This window comes from Melozone crissalis, unplaced genomic scaffold, assembly GCF_028551555.1.
Source record: "Melozone crissalis strain CALT ecotype California unplaced genomic scaffold, PUWL_Pcris_2 ptg000034l_1, whole genome shotgun sequence".
NCBI classification, from domain to species: Eukaryota; Metazoa; Chordata; class Aves; order Passeriformes; family Passerellidae; genus Melozone; species Melozone crissalis.
Genome location: NW_026535812.1, coordinates 24613727 through 24627156, shown reverse-complemented (window position 1 = coordinate 24627156; position 13430 = coordinate 24613727). Strand labels below are relative to the sequence as shown.

Genomic DNA, 13430 nt, shown 5'->3' with positions numbered 1-13430 from the left:
CCTCGTAAAAGTTTAAAAAGTGTACTAAACGTAAAAAACGGAACTTCGTTTTTCACAGTTTCCATTTCCATTTTTTATATTTATTTCACGTTTCACGTTCCCTTTTCCCTGGGCCTCCCTCGCAGGCCCCGGCCCGGCGCTGCCATGGCAACGGGGTCACGTGGGGTGTGAGTGTCACGTGGCGGGCGGTGTCACGTGGCGGGCGCTCACGTGAGCGGGCGCGATGGCGGAGGAGCAGCGGGCGCTGCTGGGCGCTGAGGGCGGCGATGGCGGCGGCGGCTCCCCCGGCCCGCCCCGCGCCCTGCCCGCCGCCTGTGACCCCCGTCGCCTCCCGCACCGCCTGCTCGTCCTGGCCCTCATGTGCTTCCTGGGATTCGGTGCGGGACGGGCCCGGGGGCTGCGTGTGGGTGTGGGAGGGGGGTTGGGGTGTGAGGGTCGGGACCGAGCCCTGAGGTGTCCCCTTCTCCCCGCAGGCAGCTACTTCTGCTACGATAACCCCGCCGCTCTGCAGACCCAGGTTCAGCGGGTGAGTCCCTCTCAGGGCGCTTTGAGAAACACGGAGAGTGAGATTCTGTGTGGGCATGGGCTAACGGGGCAGCGGGGAAGGGATTCTGGGGCAGAGGGAGATGGGAGCTGGGATTTGGGATTGGGGAAGGAATTGTTCCCTGGGAGAGTGGGCAGGCCCTGGCACGGGGTGCCCAGAGCAGCTGTGGCTGCCCCGGATCCATGGCAGTGCCCAGAGCAGCTGTGGCTGCCCCACATCCCTGGCAATGCCCAAGGCTATTTGGAGCACCCCGTGATTGTGGAAGGTGTCCCTGGGTTTTATAAATCATTCCTTTCCACCCAGCCCATCAGGAATTGTGTGGATCACAGGAAATGCTGTTCCTGCTTGGCTCCTCCTGCATGCTTACTCTGCAATAACGTTTTTTCCCCCTACCCCTGTGCTGTGCAGGACATGAAGGTGAACACAGCCCAGTTCATGGCACTCTATGCCTGGTACTCGTGGCCCAACGTGGTGCTGTGCTTCTTTGGGGGCTTCCTCATAGACAGAGTGTTTGGGATCCGGTGAGTGCAGCCTTGGTGCCTCTCCTGTGCAGGGAACCCTGGGCTAAAACTGCAGGGGAGGTTTGGACTTTATATTCTAAAGCTTTTCAAGGTTATAATCAACCTCTTCAATATTTTTTCCCACTCAACTTAAGATTTTTTAACAATATGGATAAGCCTCCTTTCCTTTATAACTTAAATTAATTTGTTTCAAACCCAGCACTTTGTACTACCTGTTCTTTATGGGAATCATTGAGCTGCACAATTTATGACACAGACCCTTTAACTGCCCATCCACCTCCCCTTGTTTCCCTGCTGCAGGTCTAAAATAGAGTTTTGTAAGGAAAAGAAAGGATTGTGGTTGTGCATGAGGTGATTTTATTCTCTTTGCAGGCTGGGCACTGTAATATTCAGCATCTTTGTGTGTGCTGGGCAGGTGAGTGCAGGGGAGGGAGCAGAGCGTGGGCTGGGCCTGCAGGTTGGGTTTCATTTTAGAGAGCTGGAATGGGAGAAACCTGGGCTCTGGTGGGAAGGGGAGCCTTGGGATGTGGCTGAAATTGTGGGAAGGATCCACATTTCACCTTGGGATGTGGCTGGAATTGTGGGAAGGATCCCCATTTCACCTTGGGATGTGGCTGGAATTGTGGGAAGGATCCACATTTCACCTTGGAATGTGGCTGGAATTGTGGGAAGGATCCACATTTCACCTTGGGATGTGGCTGGAATTGTGGGAAGGATCCACATTTCACCTTGGGATGTGGCTGGAATTGTGGGAAGGATCCACATTTCACCTTGGGATGTGGCTGAAATTGTGGGAAGGATCCAGGTTTTTGTGTGTTGGATGTGAAATTGGCTGGGGATGACCCAGTCCCAGGTGGGTCAGGCTGAAGATGTTGAACAGCAGAGGGAGCAAAAACCAAAATGAGCAGGAAATGGATGTGGGAGGGGAAAATCATTTTTGTTCCTGTTTTCAGCCAGTTCTGCCTTGTCCCATGCCTGGAATGCACACTCACCATTTTCCTTTGCTGCTGTGCAGGTGGTGTTTGCTCTGGGAGCACTGTTCAACACCTTCTGGCTGATGGAAGTGGGCAGGTTCATATTTGGGTGAGTCTGGAAGGGCACATTTGTGCTCTTTGAGGTAAGGCCATCTGGGAAAATACAAAAACCAACCCTGGAAAGCTCTCCTGGAAAAGTGCTGCCACTTGGAGCCAAACCTGGAGCATTCTGAGCCCTCTGGAGCTGGGGAGTGCAGGATCTCCAGTTCTTTCCATTGTGTAACTTAGAAAACCAAACCCAGGAGTTGCTGAATCAAAACCTCTGGGATTGTTCTGCAATCCCTGCACTTCCATTTTGTTTCTGTGTACACAGATCAGCACCATCAGCCTGTGCACAGGGTTTCCCTGGATCCTGCCCTCCCCAGGCCCTTTTTGCAGTGCTGTGTTTGCTTTTGCAGGATTGGGGGCGAGTCCCTGGCTGTGGCTCAGAACACCTATGCTGTCAGCTGGTTCAAGGGCAAGGAGCTCAACCTGGTGTTTGGATTGCAGCTCAGCATGGCCAGGATTGTGAGTGGGCATGGCCACAAGGGCTGGGTCCTCCTTTGGGGCTCCTTTTGGGGGGTTTGACCACTGCAGGTTAACCCTGCTGGGGCTGGGGGTGTTCACCAGTGATGGCAGCCATGGATCCTCCCTGGGGACAAAAGGGGATTTTCCCTGCTCCTGGCAGCTGGGAATCCTGTTTGATCAAATCTGTTAAATTCTGCTCAGTTTATGAGCTCGTGGATTTATGCACTTCTCATCAGTGAAAACTCCTCCAGACCTGTACAAACTCCAGTTGGTGATGTTTTATCCTTGTTGCAACGATGGATTTGTTACCAGCCCAGCAGGGAATCCCTTGGATGCTTTTCCCTGCTGTCCCCTGGGTGGCATTTTGATAATAAACACTCCTGGTGAATCCCTGGGGCTGGGAGGTGCTGGGCTCTTCACGGGGCTCTGTTGTGCCTAGGGGAGCACGGTGAACATGAACATTATGGGATGGATCTACTCCAGAGTGCAGGATCTCCTGGGCTATGCTGGTCCCAGCACCCTCGGCCTGGCTCTGCTCATAGGTCAGTGATGTTCTGTGGGTGTTACTGATTTATTAATCTCTGAAAAGCATTTATTAATCACTTAAAAGCAATTATTGACCCCTTAAAAGCAGCTCAACTCTGTTTGAGCTTAGGAGGAGCAATTCCAGCACCTTTTGTATCATATTCTCATTTTCTCTCAGGTTATTGCAGCTTCTGAAATGCTGTGGCATTTTTGGGGTTGCCAAATTCAAGTTTGTGTCTTGTGCAGATGAAATATTTCACATCCTCTGAGCAAAGGACAGGCTTGGAAACTTTTCTGAGGAGTGTCAAAGCTTGCCTGTGGTTATCTGATTGTAAAAGGGAATTTGAACAATTTTGGGCTGTGTTCCCTTCCCTCAGAGCCATGGGCATGGAGATTTGGTGTTGGGAATGAGGCCAGGTTTGTTTCTGTTCCTGCCAGGGGCAGATGAGGAGCTGAGGGGGAGTGATGGTGATGATTGAAATAAAATAAATCCATGTGCATGTCTGTGCCACATGTCAGGGTTCTGTTTTACACCTGAACCTCTGAGCTGTGGAACTCTTGAGCCTTGGAGCTGGTGCTAAACTTGGTGCACCTGACGTGTCCAATTTTATAAATACCAAACAAAAACTGCTCTGATTGGGCTGCAAACCCAAATCACTGCTGGAGTTGTGAGCTGACCATGTGGTGTTGCCTTCCCCAGGTGGGGTCACCTGTGTGTTCTCACTGAGCTGTGCTCTGATCCTGGCTTACCTGGACAGGAGGGCAGAGAGGCTGCTTTGTAAGGAGCAGGGGAAAACAGGTGAGTGCTGGGGCTGACCCTCCCAGCCTGCACCAGGTTTGCATTCCAGGTCATTCAGTGCCTGCTGCTTTACTCTGGCTCATTTCTAATCCTAATTTAGCTCATTTTTACATGGAGTTCTAGTTTTGAACACCAGCTCAGCGGGCAGATGCTCTGCCAGCTGCTTTATTTGTAAAACCAAAAGTTTGCACCAATTTGTGCCACTGGTTCTGTGTTTCCTTGATTTCCTTTAGCAGGGGTGCAGAACCACGGAGCTCCTTCCTGTCAGTGTGTGCTGGGTTGGGTTTTCCATGTGGGACAACTCAGGGAAATGAAAAATAAACTAAACTTGAGCTCCAGTGGAATCCCAGACTGGTTTGGAGGGAAGGGACCTTTAACCTGCAGCCAGGGCTGTGGTGCAGGAGGGGTTTGGGATCACTGGGTGTTCTCCCAGCTGTGTCCATCCTGACTGCTGCCATGCTGTGTCTCCCCCCTGCAGGAGAGGTGATCAAGCTGACAGATGTGAAGGATTTCTCCCTGTCCTTGTGGCTCATCTTTGTCATCTGTGTCTGTTACTACGCTGCAGTGTTCCCTTTCATTGGCCTGGGGAAGTAAGTGCCACTCACCTTTCCAGCCATTCCCTGGGAATTTGGCCAGGCTTGTAGCCAAAATGCTTAAAAACTTCACATTCTTTGGGAATTATGAACTCAGGGGCATGAGGAATGTTTGATTTCCTGATGAAAACTGGATGCAGGTTTAAAATATGGGGTGGAATTTGGGGTCCTGTAGGATTCCTTCCATATTTACAATCCAGTACTTCATTATTTGGGTTAAATGTTGGTTATGGACTTTTCATGTGTTCCCCAAAATATAATTTGAATGATCCTTAAATTAAAATCTGTGGAGTTTGACAGCAAGCTCCTAAATTAATTATAGATTAAAATCTGGGATATTTATGTCAAAGCTCAATTTAATATTTTTGTACATGAGATTCCCCTGTCTTTATCTAACTTAATTTTGATTTCACATCCTTCAAGTCTGCATTTTCCTAAATAATTTTTTCCTTCCCTCAGGGTTTTCTTTATTGAAAAATTCCGATTTTCCCCTCAAGAAGCCAGTGCAATCAACAGGTACATTGTGCTTGATTTAATAAGGACCACTGCCAGGGTTTAGGGTGGATTTTTGGACTCTGGGCTGGTGGGAAGAGATTTGGGATCTCCTCTGAGCTGCATTTAAGTGGAGAAATAATTTCACACAACCCAAGGAATAAGTGGGAAATGTGGATGTGGTTTTTATTAAAAACACATGTTCACACTGGAAAGAAAAAGCTCTGGAGGGTTTTATTTTAGTATTGAGTGCTTCTTTTCTGAGTGATAAAAGCAGTTTAATAACAGCACTAAAGGAACTCAGTTTGGGCAGTTTGAGGGTGAATTTGTGACATGGCCAAAGCCCAAAGCAGTAAAACCCCACAAGGAAACACTGGCTGGGCCCTGAGTCTGTCACTGTTGGATGCTGAGAACTTCATGTTCTCAGACCCTTTGGGAATTTGAAATTACTGGGATTTTTTGGGGGGTGTTTTTTTCTCCTGGCTTTGGAATGAACAAAGGGCCCTGGGGGTGTTAAGTGCTGAGTTTCCCTCTCCTGCAGCATCGTGTACATCATCTCAGCCCCCATGTCCCCAGTGTTTGGCCTGCTGGTGGATAAAGTTGGCAAGAACATCATCTGGGTGCTGTGTGCCGTGGTCACCACGCTGGCCTCACACATCATGCTGGCCTTCACCTTCTGGAACCCCTGGATAGCCATGGTAACTCAGAACTAAACAGAAAATACCAAATATTTATCATGGGATTTAGCCCTAAATAGAAATAAAATAGCAAATATTTATTCTGGGATTTAGACCTAAATAGATATAAATATCAAATATTAATTTCTGGGATTTAAACCTAAATAGAAATAAAATAGCAAGTATTTATTTCTGGGATTCAGCCCTAAATGGAAATAAAATACCAAATATTTATAATGGGATTTAGCCTTAAATAGAAAAAAAAATATCAAATATTTATTTCTGGGTTTTACACGTAAATAGATATAGAATAGCAAATATTTATTTCTCACACATCATGCTGGCCTTCACCTTCTGGAACCCCTGCATAGCCATGGTAACTCAGTCCTAAATGGAAATAAAATATTAAATATTGAATTCTGGGATTTAGCCCTAAATAGAAATAATATATCAAATATTTATTTCTGGAATTCAGCCCTAAATGGAAGTAAAATACCAAATATTTATAATGGGATTTAGCCTTAAATAGAAAAAAAAAATCAAATATTTATTTCTGGGATTTAAACCTAAATTGATATAGAATAGCAAATATTTATTTCTGGGATTTAGACCTAAATAGAAATAAAATATCAACTATTTTTTTCATAAATATAAAATAAGCAATGGGGTTGGCACTGAATTATTGTATATATTGTGAGGTGGAAAAGGTTCCTCACTGTGTTACTAAATTCCTGTGCCAGGTGCACACTTTTCTCCTAAGAATTGTTCTTTTAGTTTATTTCTGAAGGTTATTACTATTACTCAAACTGCTCACTTTTCTCCTAGAAACTGTTATTTTAATTTATTTCTGAAATTTATTACTATTATCCAAACTGCTCACTTTTCTCCTAAAAACTGTTCTTTTATTTTATTTCTGAAGCTTATTACTGTTACTCAAACTGCCTGTGATGTGCTGGTTGGAACCTCAGTAAGAATCTGCATTATTGAGGGCAGATTTCCTGACATGTTTGTTTGGAGCTGAGGATGATGGTGCTCACCACTGGGGCAGGGATTAAAAACTTTGCTTTTCAAGCATTTTTCCAGTGAGGTGCAGCTCTGGGTGCTCATTCATTCATTAATTTAAATTAACAGAGTTAATTTTAGGGCTCATTCCTGGAAGAAGCTCCAGGTGTGGATATTTATTTACAATTTTACTGCACAGAGCGTTTCTTGAGCTCCTTGTGGGAGGAAGGGAGGGGACGTGTGGGTTTGTGGGGGCCCTGCTGTGACCTGTCCCCGTGTCCCTGTGTCCCCAGTGCCTGCTGGGCGTGGCCTATTCCCTGCTGGCCTGTGCCCTGTGGCCCATGGTGGCCTTTGTGGTCCCCGAGCACCAGCTGGGAACTGCCTATGGATTGTGAGTATGGCATGGCCTGGGATTGAGCACCCTGCAGGGCAGGAGAGGCTGTGGGGTCACCTGGGGAGGGGCTGGGGCAGGGCACAGGGATGGTGGGAGATGGGGAATTGGGGATTCCAGGGAAAGGAGCCTGCAGGAGAGCTGGGGAGGGACTGGGGACAAGGGATGGAGGGACAGGGGACAGGGCAGGGATGGATGGGAGATTGGGAATTGGGAATTCCAGGGAAAGGAGCCTGCAGGAGAGCTGGGGAGGGACTGGGGACAAGGGATGGAGGGACAGGACACAGGGACACGGATGGGAGATTGGGAATTGGGAATTCCAGTGGAGGGAGCCTGCAGGAGAGCTGGGGAGGGACTGGGGACAAGGGATGGAGGGACAGGACACAGGGCAGGGATGGATGGGAGATTGGGAATTGGGGATTCCAGGGAAAGGAGCCTGCAGGAGAGGGACTGGGGACAAGGGATGGAGGGACAGGACACAGGGCAGGGATGGATGGGAGATTGGGAATTGGGGATTCCAGTGAAGGAAGCCTGCAGGAGAGGGACTGGGGACAAGGGATGGAGGGACAAGGGACAGGGCAGGGATGGATGGGAGATTGGGAATTGGGAATTCCAGGGAAAGGAGCCTGCAGGAGAGCTGGGGAGGGACTGGGGACAGGACCCAGGGAATGGCTCCCACCGCCAGAGGGCAGGGATGGGTGGGATTTGGGAACTGGGAATTCCAGGGAAAGGAACCTGCAGGAGAGCTGGGGAGGGACCTTGGACCAGGAGCTGCAGTGCCAGGACAAAGGGGAATGGTTTAACCTCAAGGAGGAGAGATTGAGATGGGACACTGGGAAGGAATTCCTCCCTGGGAGGCTGAGGAGGGGCTGGGCTGGGATTCCCAGAGCCTGGATCCCTGGCAGTGCCCAAGGCCAGGCTGACCCTGGGGCAGTGGGAGCTGTCCCTGCCCATGGCACTGGGGGAGCTTTCAGGTCCTTCCATCCCACACCACCCCCTGGTCCCTGGCACTCTGGAACCACTGGATCTCAGCAGATCCAACCCACTCCTGGTTCCAGCCCCTCCAGGCTGTTCCAGGGGTTCCTGGCTGCTCTGGGATGGGGTTTGGGACAGAGCCTGGGGCTGGGGAGGCACAGGAGCTTCCCCATGTCCCAGCAAATGGGGGCTGTGCAGCTCCCATGGGCTCAGTGCCACTGAGCAAATGAAAATCCATTTTGCTGAGAAAAGCAATCCCTGCTGTTCTGCTCTGTCCCAGCATGCAGTCCATCCAGAACCTGGGCCTGGCAGTGATTGCCATAGCAGCTGGCATGATCCTGGACACCAGGGGGTACCTGTTCCTGGAGGTCTTCTTCAGTGCCTGTGTTTGCTGTGAGTGTGGAACGCGCTGGGAGGGGGCTCAGGGAGCTTCAAGGGGCTCTTTGGTTCATTTCCCTGGAAAACAGAAACCATTCCTGTTCTAGAGGTGCCAGCTGGGGCAGTGTTGGGATGAGCTCACAGCCAGTGAAGCGCTTGGGGCTTCCTTGAAGCGTGGAGAGTTTCAGTGTTTAAAAAATGGAGTGAAAGTGGACAAATAATCCTTTTAAAGTGTAAATTATAAGTTTAAAATTAAAATCCTTTCTGAATTACCATGTGCTGTGAGCACAGGGAGATTTACAAAAGCAGAAACTCCTCAGAGTCAGAGCCACCATGAAGATCTTGGGTTAAACCTGTTCATTTATTGTCAGCTAAAGCTGTCCCTTTGCCTTTGCAGTGTCACTGCTAGCTGTGGTCATGCTGTACTTTGTGAATCACCTCACAGGTGAGTCTGCAGCTGTTCTTTACTCAGTTTGTACCTCTGTGAAACCATTCTTCTGCTTTCCCAGTGCCCTGAGAGCTCCTGGGGCAGTTTTAAAGGTCTCAGTGCCCATTGCTGCTCTTACAGGTGGGGATCTCAACTGGTCTGCAAAGAAAAGGGCGAAACTGCAAAAGGCAGCTGCTTCTGAGTAAGTACAGAGCCAGCAAATGTCACTGGCCTTGGGAAGGGTTTGTCCTGGAGGGATTAAGGAGATCATTTCTGCAGTCTGATTTCTGGTGGATTTATTTTCTTTAGTCTGTTTCAGGATTTCATATCCTGCCTCCTGTGAGTCAATATTTGAGGCAGCATTATCCAGGTGTCCTTTCCTGGCCCTGTTCCTCTTTGCTTTCCTTTATTTCAGTGGCCTCACAACTGAAATGTGATACAAAATGTGGTGGTTTGAGCCTAAATCACAGCACTGATGGGGTCTGGGCTGTCCCATCTCAGTGTTTGTCACCCCTGTGTAACAATTCAATGATTCCAGGGATTCTGTGGGGTCTGGGCTGTCCCATCTCAGTGTTTGTCACTCCTGTGTAACAATTCCAGGGGTTCTGTGGGGTTTGGGATGTCCCATCTCAGGGCTTGTCACCCTTTTGTAACAATTCCAGGGATTTTGTGGGGTTTGGGCTGCCCCATCTCAGTGTTTGTCACCCTTGTGTAACAATCCCAGGGATTCTGTGGGGTTTGGGATGTGCCAGCCCAGTGTTTTCACCCTTGTGTAACAATCCGAGGATTCTGTGGGGTTTGGGCTGCCCCATCTCAGTGTGTGTCACCCTTGTGTAACAATTCAGGGATTCTGTGGGGTCTGGGCTGCCCCATCTCAGTGTTTGTCACCCCTATGTAACAATTCAGGGATTCTGTGGGTTCTGGTCCCCCAGGCCAGGGTTTGCAGTAATTGTTGTCCCCCGTTTCTTTCAGAAAGGAAAGTTGAGTAGCAAAGCCCTGGCAGGTGGGAGCTCCAGCAGCAGGGCTGGGGCTGCTCTGGAGCTCTCTGGAAGATCTCTCAGCCCTGGGGTTCCAGCCCTGCCTCAGCCCCTGCTGTGTTTCAGCAATGCCAAAATTCCTTTTCCTGCTGGGCTGAGCTCTGCTGCCCACAGGCACCTGGAGGGAGGCTCAGACCCCCTGTGCTCACAGGTGGAGCTTTGAGCAAAAAGCATTTTTGTGTTCTCACCCAGAGCTCCCACAGCTCACTGCTGCTGCTTCTGTCACTGTCTAAATGCAAAATCCACTTTTTAAATGTATTTCCAGCTTTGGGCTTGTGTCCTTTCAACACAATGCAAAAAGAGCCACAGATGCTCAAAGGGACTTTTGTTTTTTTGTAGATTTCTGAACTCTGAGACTGCTGAGCAGTCTTTTATTGCCTTCTGGATTCTCTTTGTATTGTAATGTTTATTTTAAGGATGAAAGTTTGTTTAATAGATAGAAAAAATGTTGCAGAACTCCCTGAGCACGTTGTAATCTGGGAAAAACCAAAAGGTTTCTCTTTCTACTGAAATCTTGGAGTGAAATAAAAGGAACCTGCAGAAATCAGCCTCTCTCTTTATTTACACTGAATTATTGATCCCTGCACATCTCAGGCTCATTCACCTGATACCCCAGAACATTTCCTAGCTATTAAAATAACAATATTAAATAATATTCCAACAATTCCCTGCTGGGCAGGTTTTCCCTCAGGGCAAACACCTTTCTGCCACTTTTCTTTTGCAGAGCAGAAGAGCACAAGAGGCTCAGAAGGCAGAACGAAGATGATTTGGCAAAATTGCTGCCAAAAGCTGATGCCTTTAGTTTAAGGAATAAATACCTGTCCAGGCTTGGAGCTCAGGTATCACTAACAGGGGGTCACAGACAATCCAAAACCAGAATCATCAGGGTTTATTTAAAGATAAATTTATTTAAAGAATTTGGCTGGTTATAACAGCCAGCAGCTGCACCTCTGAGCGAAATTCCTGGGATTTGGTCTCAGAAGGAAATCTCCCAATAATTAAAAATGGAATGAAGGAAAGGGATCAAAGGCTGGCCCACCTCAGAAGCTGAGGAATGTCTTAATTTTATTTTTTTGCAGCTCCCAGCTCATTACTCCTCCTGTTTCTCAACCCTGGCCCACAGAAGTGTGCTGAAATAGCAGCTTGGCCCTCGGAGAAGCAGGAATATCTGAATTTCCTGGGCCACAGAGCCCAGCACCAGCAGATGCTCCGAGCTTTGCTGCCAGCCTAGATCCTAGATTTGAAATATTGCCTCAAACTCCTCCTGCCTGGGCAGTGCAGAGATGCTGGTGGGAACTGTGGCTCTGCTGGAACCTCTGAGTAGCTGCTCCAGCCTCCTGTCCCACGTACTCCGTGAGTAGCTGGGCCAGGGCCAGGATTTGATCTCTGGCTGTGAAATGGGAAAATTCAATCACTGAATTGGGGTGAGCCTGGATGGAGGTGGGGATTCCCAGCCTCTCTTGGACCCCTTCATTGCTCTGATTTGTTTTTCTGAGAGAAGAAGGTGAGGAAGAGCTCCCAAGTGAGTATTGCAGAGGAATCCCCAATTCCAGAAGGACAAAAAGTGTTCACCTTGGAACTTGTCCCAGGGCAGGAACAGCAATAACCTCTCCAAGCCTGAATAATGTGAAAACTGATTTCTTTTTAAGAGTTAATGACTAAAAACTATAAAAAGAGTTAAAGCAAGAACTGAGTTTTGCTTCCAGAGGGAAAAGCCTTGAATTCCATGCTGGAAGTTGTCATTTTCCCATCGTTTCAGTGGGAATTTAATTTCATTCAGTTCCCAGAGCTCCTGCAGAGTGCACTTTGCTTTGGTTTAATTACTCCTCGAGGTAATTGGATCAATTACCCCTGAGAAGAGAGCAGATCTTACTGTACAGGAGGTTTGTGGAGCCCCAGGAATGGGGAATGTTCCTGGGATGGCTCCAGGGAATTCTGTGTGCCACAAAAAGCTCAGGAGCCTTTGCCTGTGTTTGGCTGCAGATGGAGGAGTCTGTTAGGATAAAAATGCTGCATTTGATGTAGAATATTCTTAATTTAATCTTTTTAATTTAAGCAGAGCTCACAGTCTTAAAGTTGGTTTTAAAACAGACTTTTCAGTGGAGATTTCTTTGATGTCCCTGGAAAACTCTCATTTTCCTGAAGGACCTTTTGGGTGAAAGTTGTGGATTCTGAAGGACAAAAGCAGAGCAGCAGCTTGGGGCTCCCTGCCCTGAGCTGTGCTGGTTTTACTGGTGCTTGCTGGCTCCTCAGAGCCAGCCCTGAGGCTTGGCTGGCTGGTTTCCCTGCAGAATTGTGAATTTTGGGTGTTTTTAAATAAAACCTTCCACTGGACACTGGCCCCTGTGGTTTTTGCTTGTTGGGGGTTCTGTTGCTGCCTTTGGGGGTTGTTGGGATATTTTATTCCCTGAGAAGGGTGGAGAGTTTGTGGCAAGTTTCTCTTGGAGGATCCAAAGGCAAAGCTGCCCCCACTGCTGGGAGGCAGAGAATTAAATTGAATTTTGCTCTCCTGCTTCTCTTGAACTCTGACACGTTCTGGTGGGAGGAGGAGCTGCTCTGCTGTTCCTCCAGGCTGCATTTCCAACCCTGCAGTTCCTGTTTGAGTTTCACTGCTGAATTCTCTGCACCCTTCAGGGTCCTGTCCCTGTCCTGGGGGACAAATTCCCCTGTGAGCTGCAGTGGAAAGGGCTTTGATCCTCATGGGGACACATTTATTGAAAATATCTCAAAACCGGGGATTTCTTGTGCCATTTTCTCAGAACCTGCTCTGTGCCGGTGCCCGAGGAGCCTTTGGCAGGAGGGGCAGGGATGGGGCACGGTGGGACGGGAGGTTTATCCCAGGAATTCTCCCTTTTCCAGGCATCCCTCACTAGAGGTCAGCACCGGCCCGCGCTGCCTCGGGATGTCGGGAATGGGGAAATTGGGATCCAAACCTTCCGGGCTGGGGCTGGGTTTGTTCTGTGCCTGATTGGCACGGCCCGGTCCTGGCACGGCTCGGTCCTGCCCCTGGACAGGGCTTGGAGCTCCCTGAGGTGGTGCAAGGGGTCCCTGCCCATGGCTGCGTGGGTTTAGGATCCTTCCAGCCCAAACCAGTCTGGGATTCCATGGGATAGAGTCCAGCCTTTGGGAAAAGCCCCTCAATCCCTCACCTCTCTTGGACTGAGTTTATCTCCAGGTGGGTGAATCTTGGTGTTCCCTGCTGGGTTTTGCCAGGGAAGTTCAGGTGGACACCAGCAGGAATTTCCCCATGGAGAGGGAGCTCAGGGCTCGGCAGGGAGGGTTGGACACCCATCCCTGGGGGTGTCCCCAGAGCTCCTGGGGATCAGGCACAGCTTGCACTCCATGCTCTGGGAGGGCTTTTCCAGCTCAGGGCTCCCGGGATTCTGTGGTTACTCCTCCTGTTCCTGAGTGGGCTTGGGGAGCTTCTGGTGGATGAGCTTTGCCTGATCCAGCTGGGCCTGACCTTTGGAAGGAAACTTCCTCATTTCTTTGGGATTTGGGGCTGGAACTTCTCTGTTCTCCAAGCCA

At 49.1% G+C, this 13430-nt stretch overlaps 1 protein-coding gene across 3 annotated transcripts; it reads left to right on the top strand.

Moving 5' to 3' along the window:
* Positions 1 to 271: 271 nt before the first annotated feature.
* MFSD1 (major facilitator superfamily domain containing 1) lies at positions 272 to 12229 on the top strand. Of its 3 annotated transcripts, XM_054282924.1 has the most exons (17): positions 272 to 377; positions 474 to 526; positions 953 to 1065; positions 1438 to 1480; positions 2081 to 2148; positions 2498 to 2606; positions 3046 to 3148; positions 3832 to 3930; positions 4409 to 4520; positions 4983 to 5039; positions 5557 to 5713; positions 6988 to 7085; positions 8341 to 8453; positions 8836 to 8883; positions 9007 to 9067; positions 10627 to 10741; positions 10982 to 12229. In XM_054282924.1, exons 1-17 carry the CDS (start codon positions 359 to 361, stop codon positions 11039 to 11041), a joined length of 1428 nt encoding a protein of 475 aa, XP_054138899.1. In that variant the 5' UTR covers positions 272 to 358; the 3' UTR covers positions 11042 to 12229. The 3 variants fall into 3 exon arrangements, with proteins under 3 accessions (XP_054138899.1, XP_054138900.1, XP_054138902.1); XM_054282925.1 differs by lacking the exons at positions 10627 to 10741; positions 10982 to 12229 and adding an exon at positions 9838 to 10538 and having other exon boundaries at positions 273 to 377; XM_054282927.1 differs by lacking the exons at positions 10627 to 10741; positions 10982 to 12229 and having other exon boundaries at positions 273 to 377; positions 9007 to 9071.
* The last annotated feature ends 1201 nt before the right edge of the window (positions 12230 to 13430 follow it).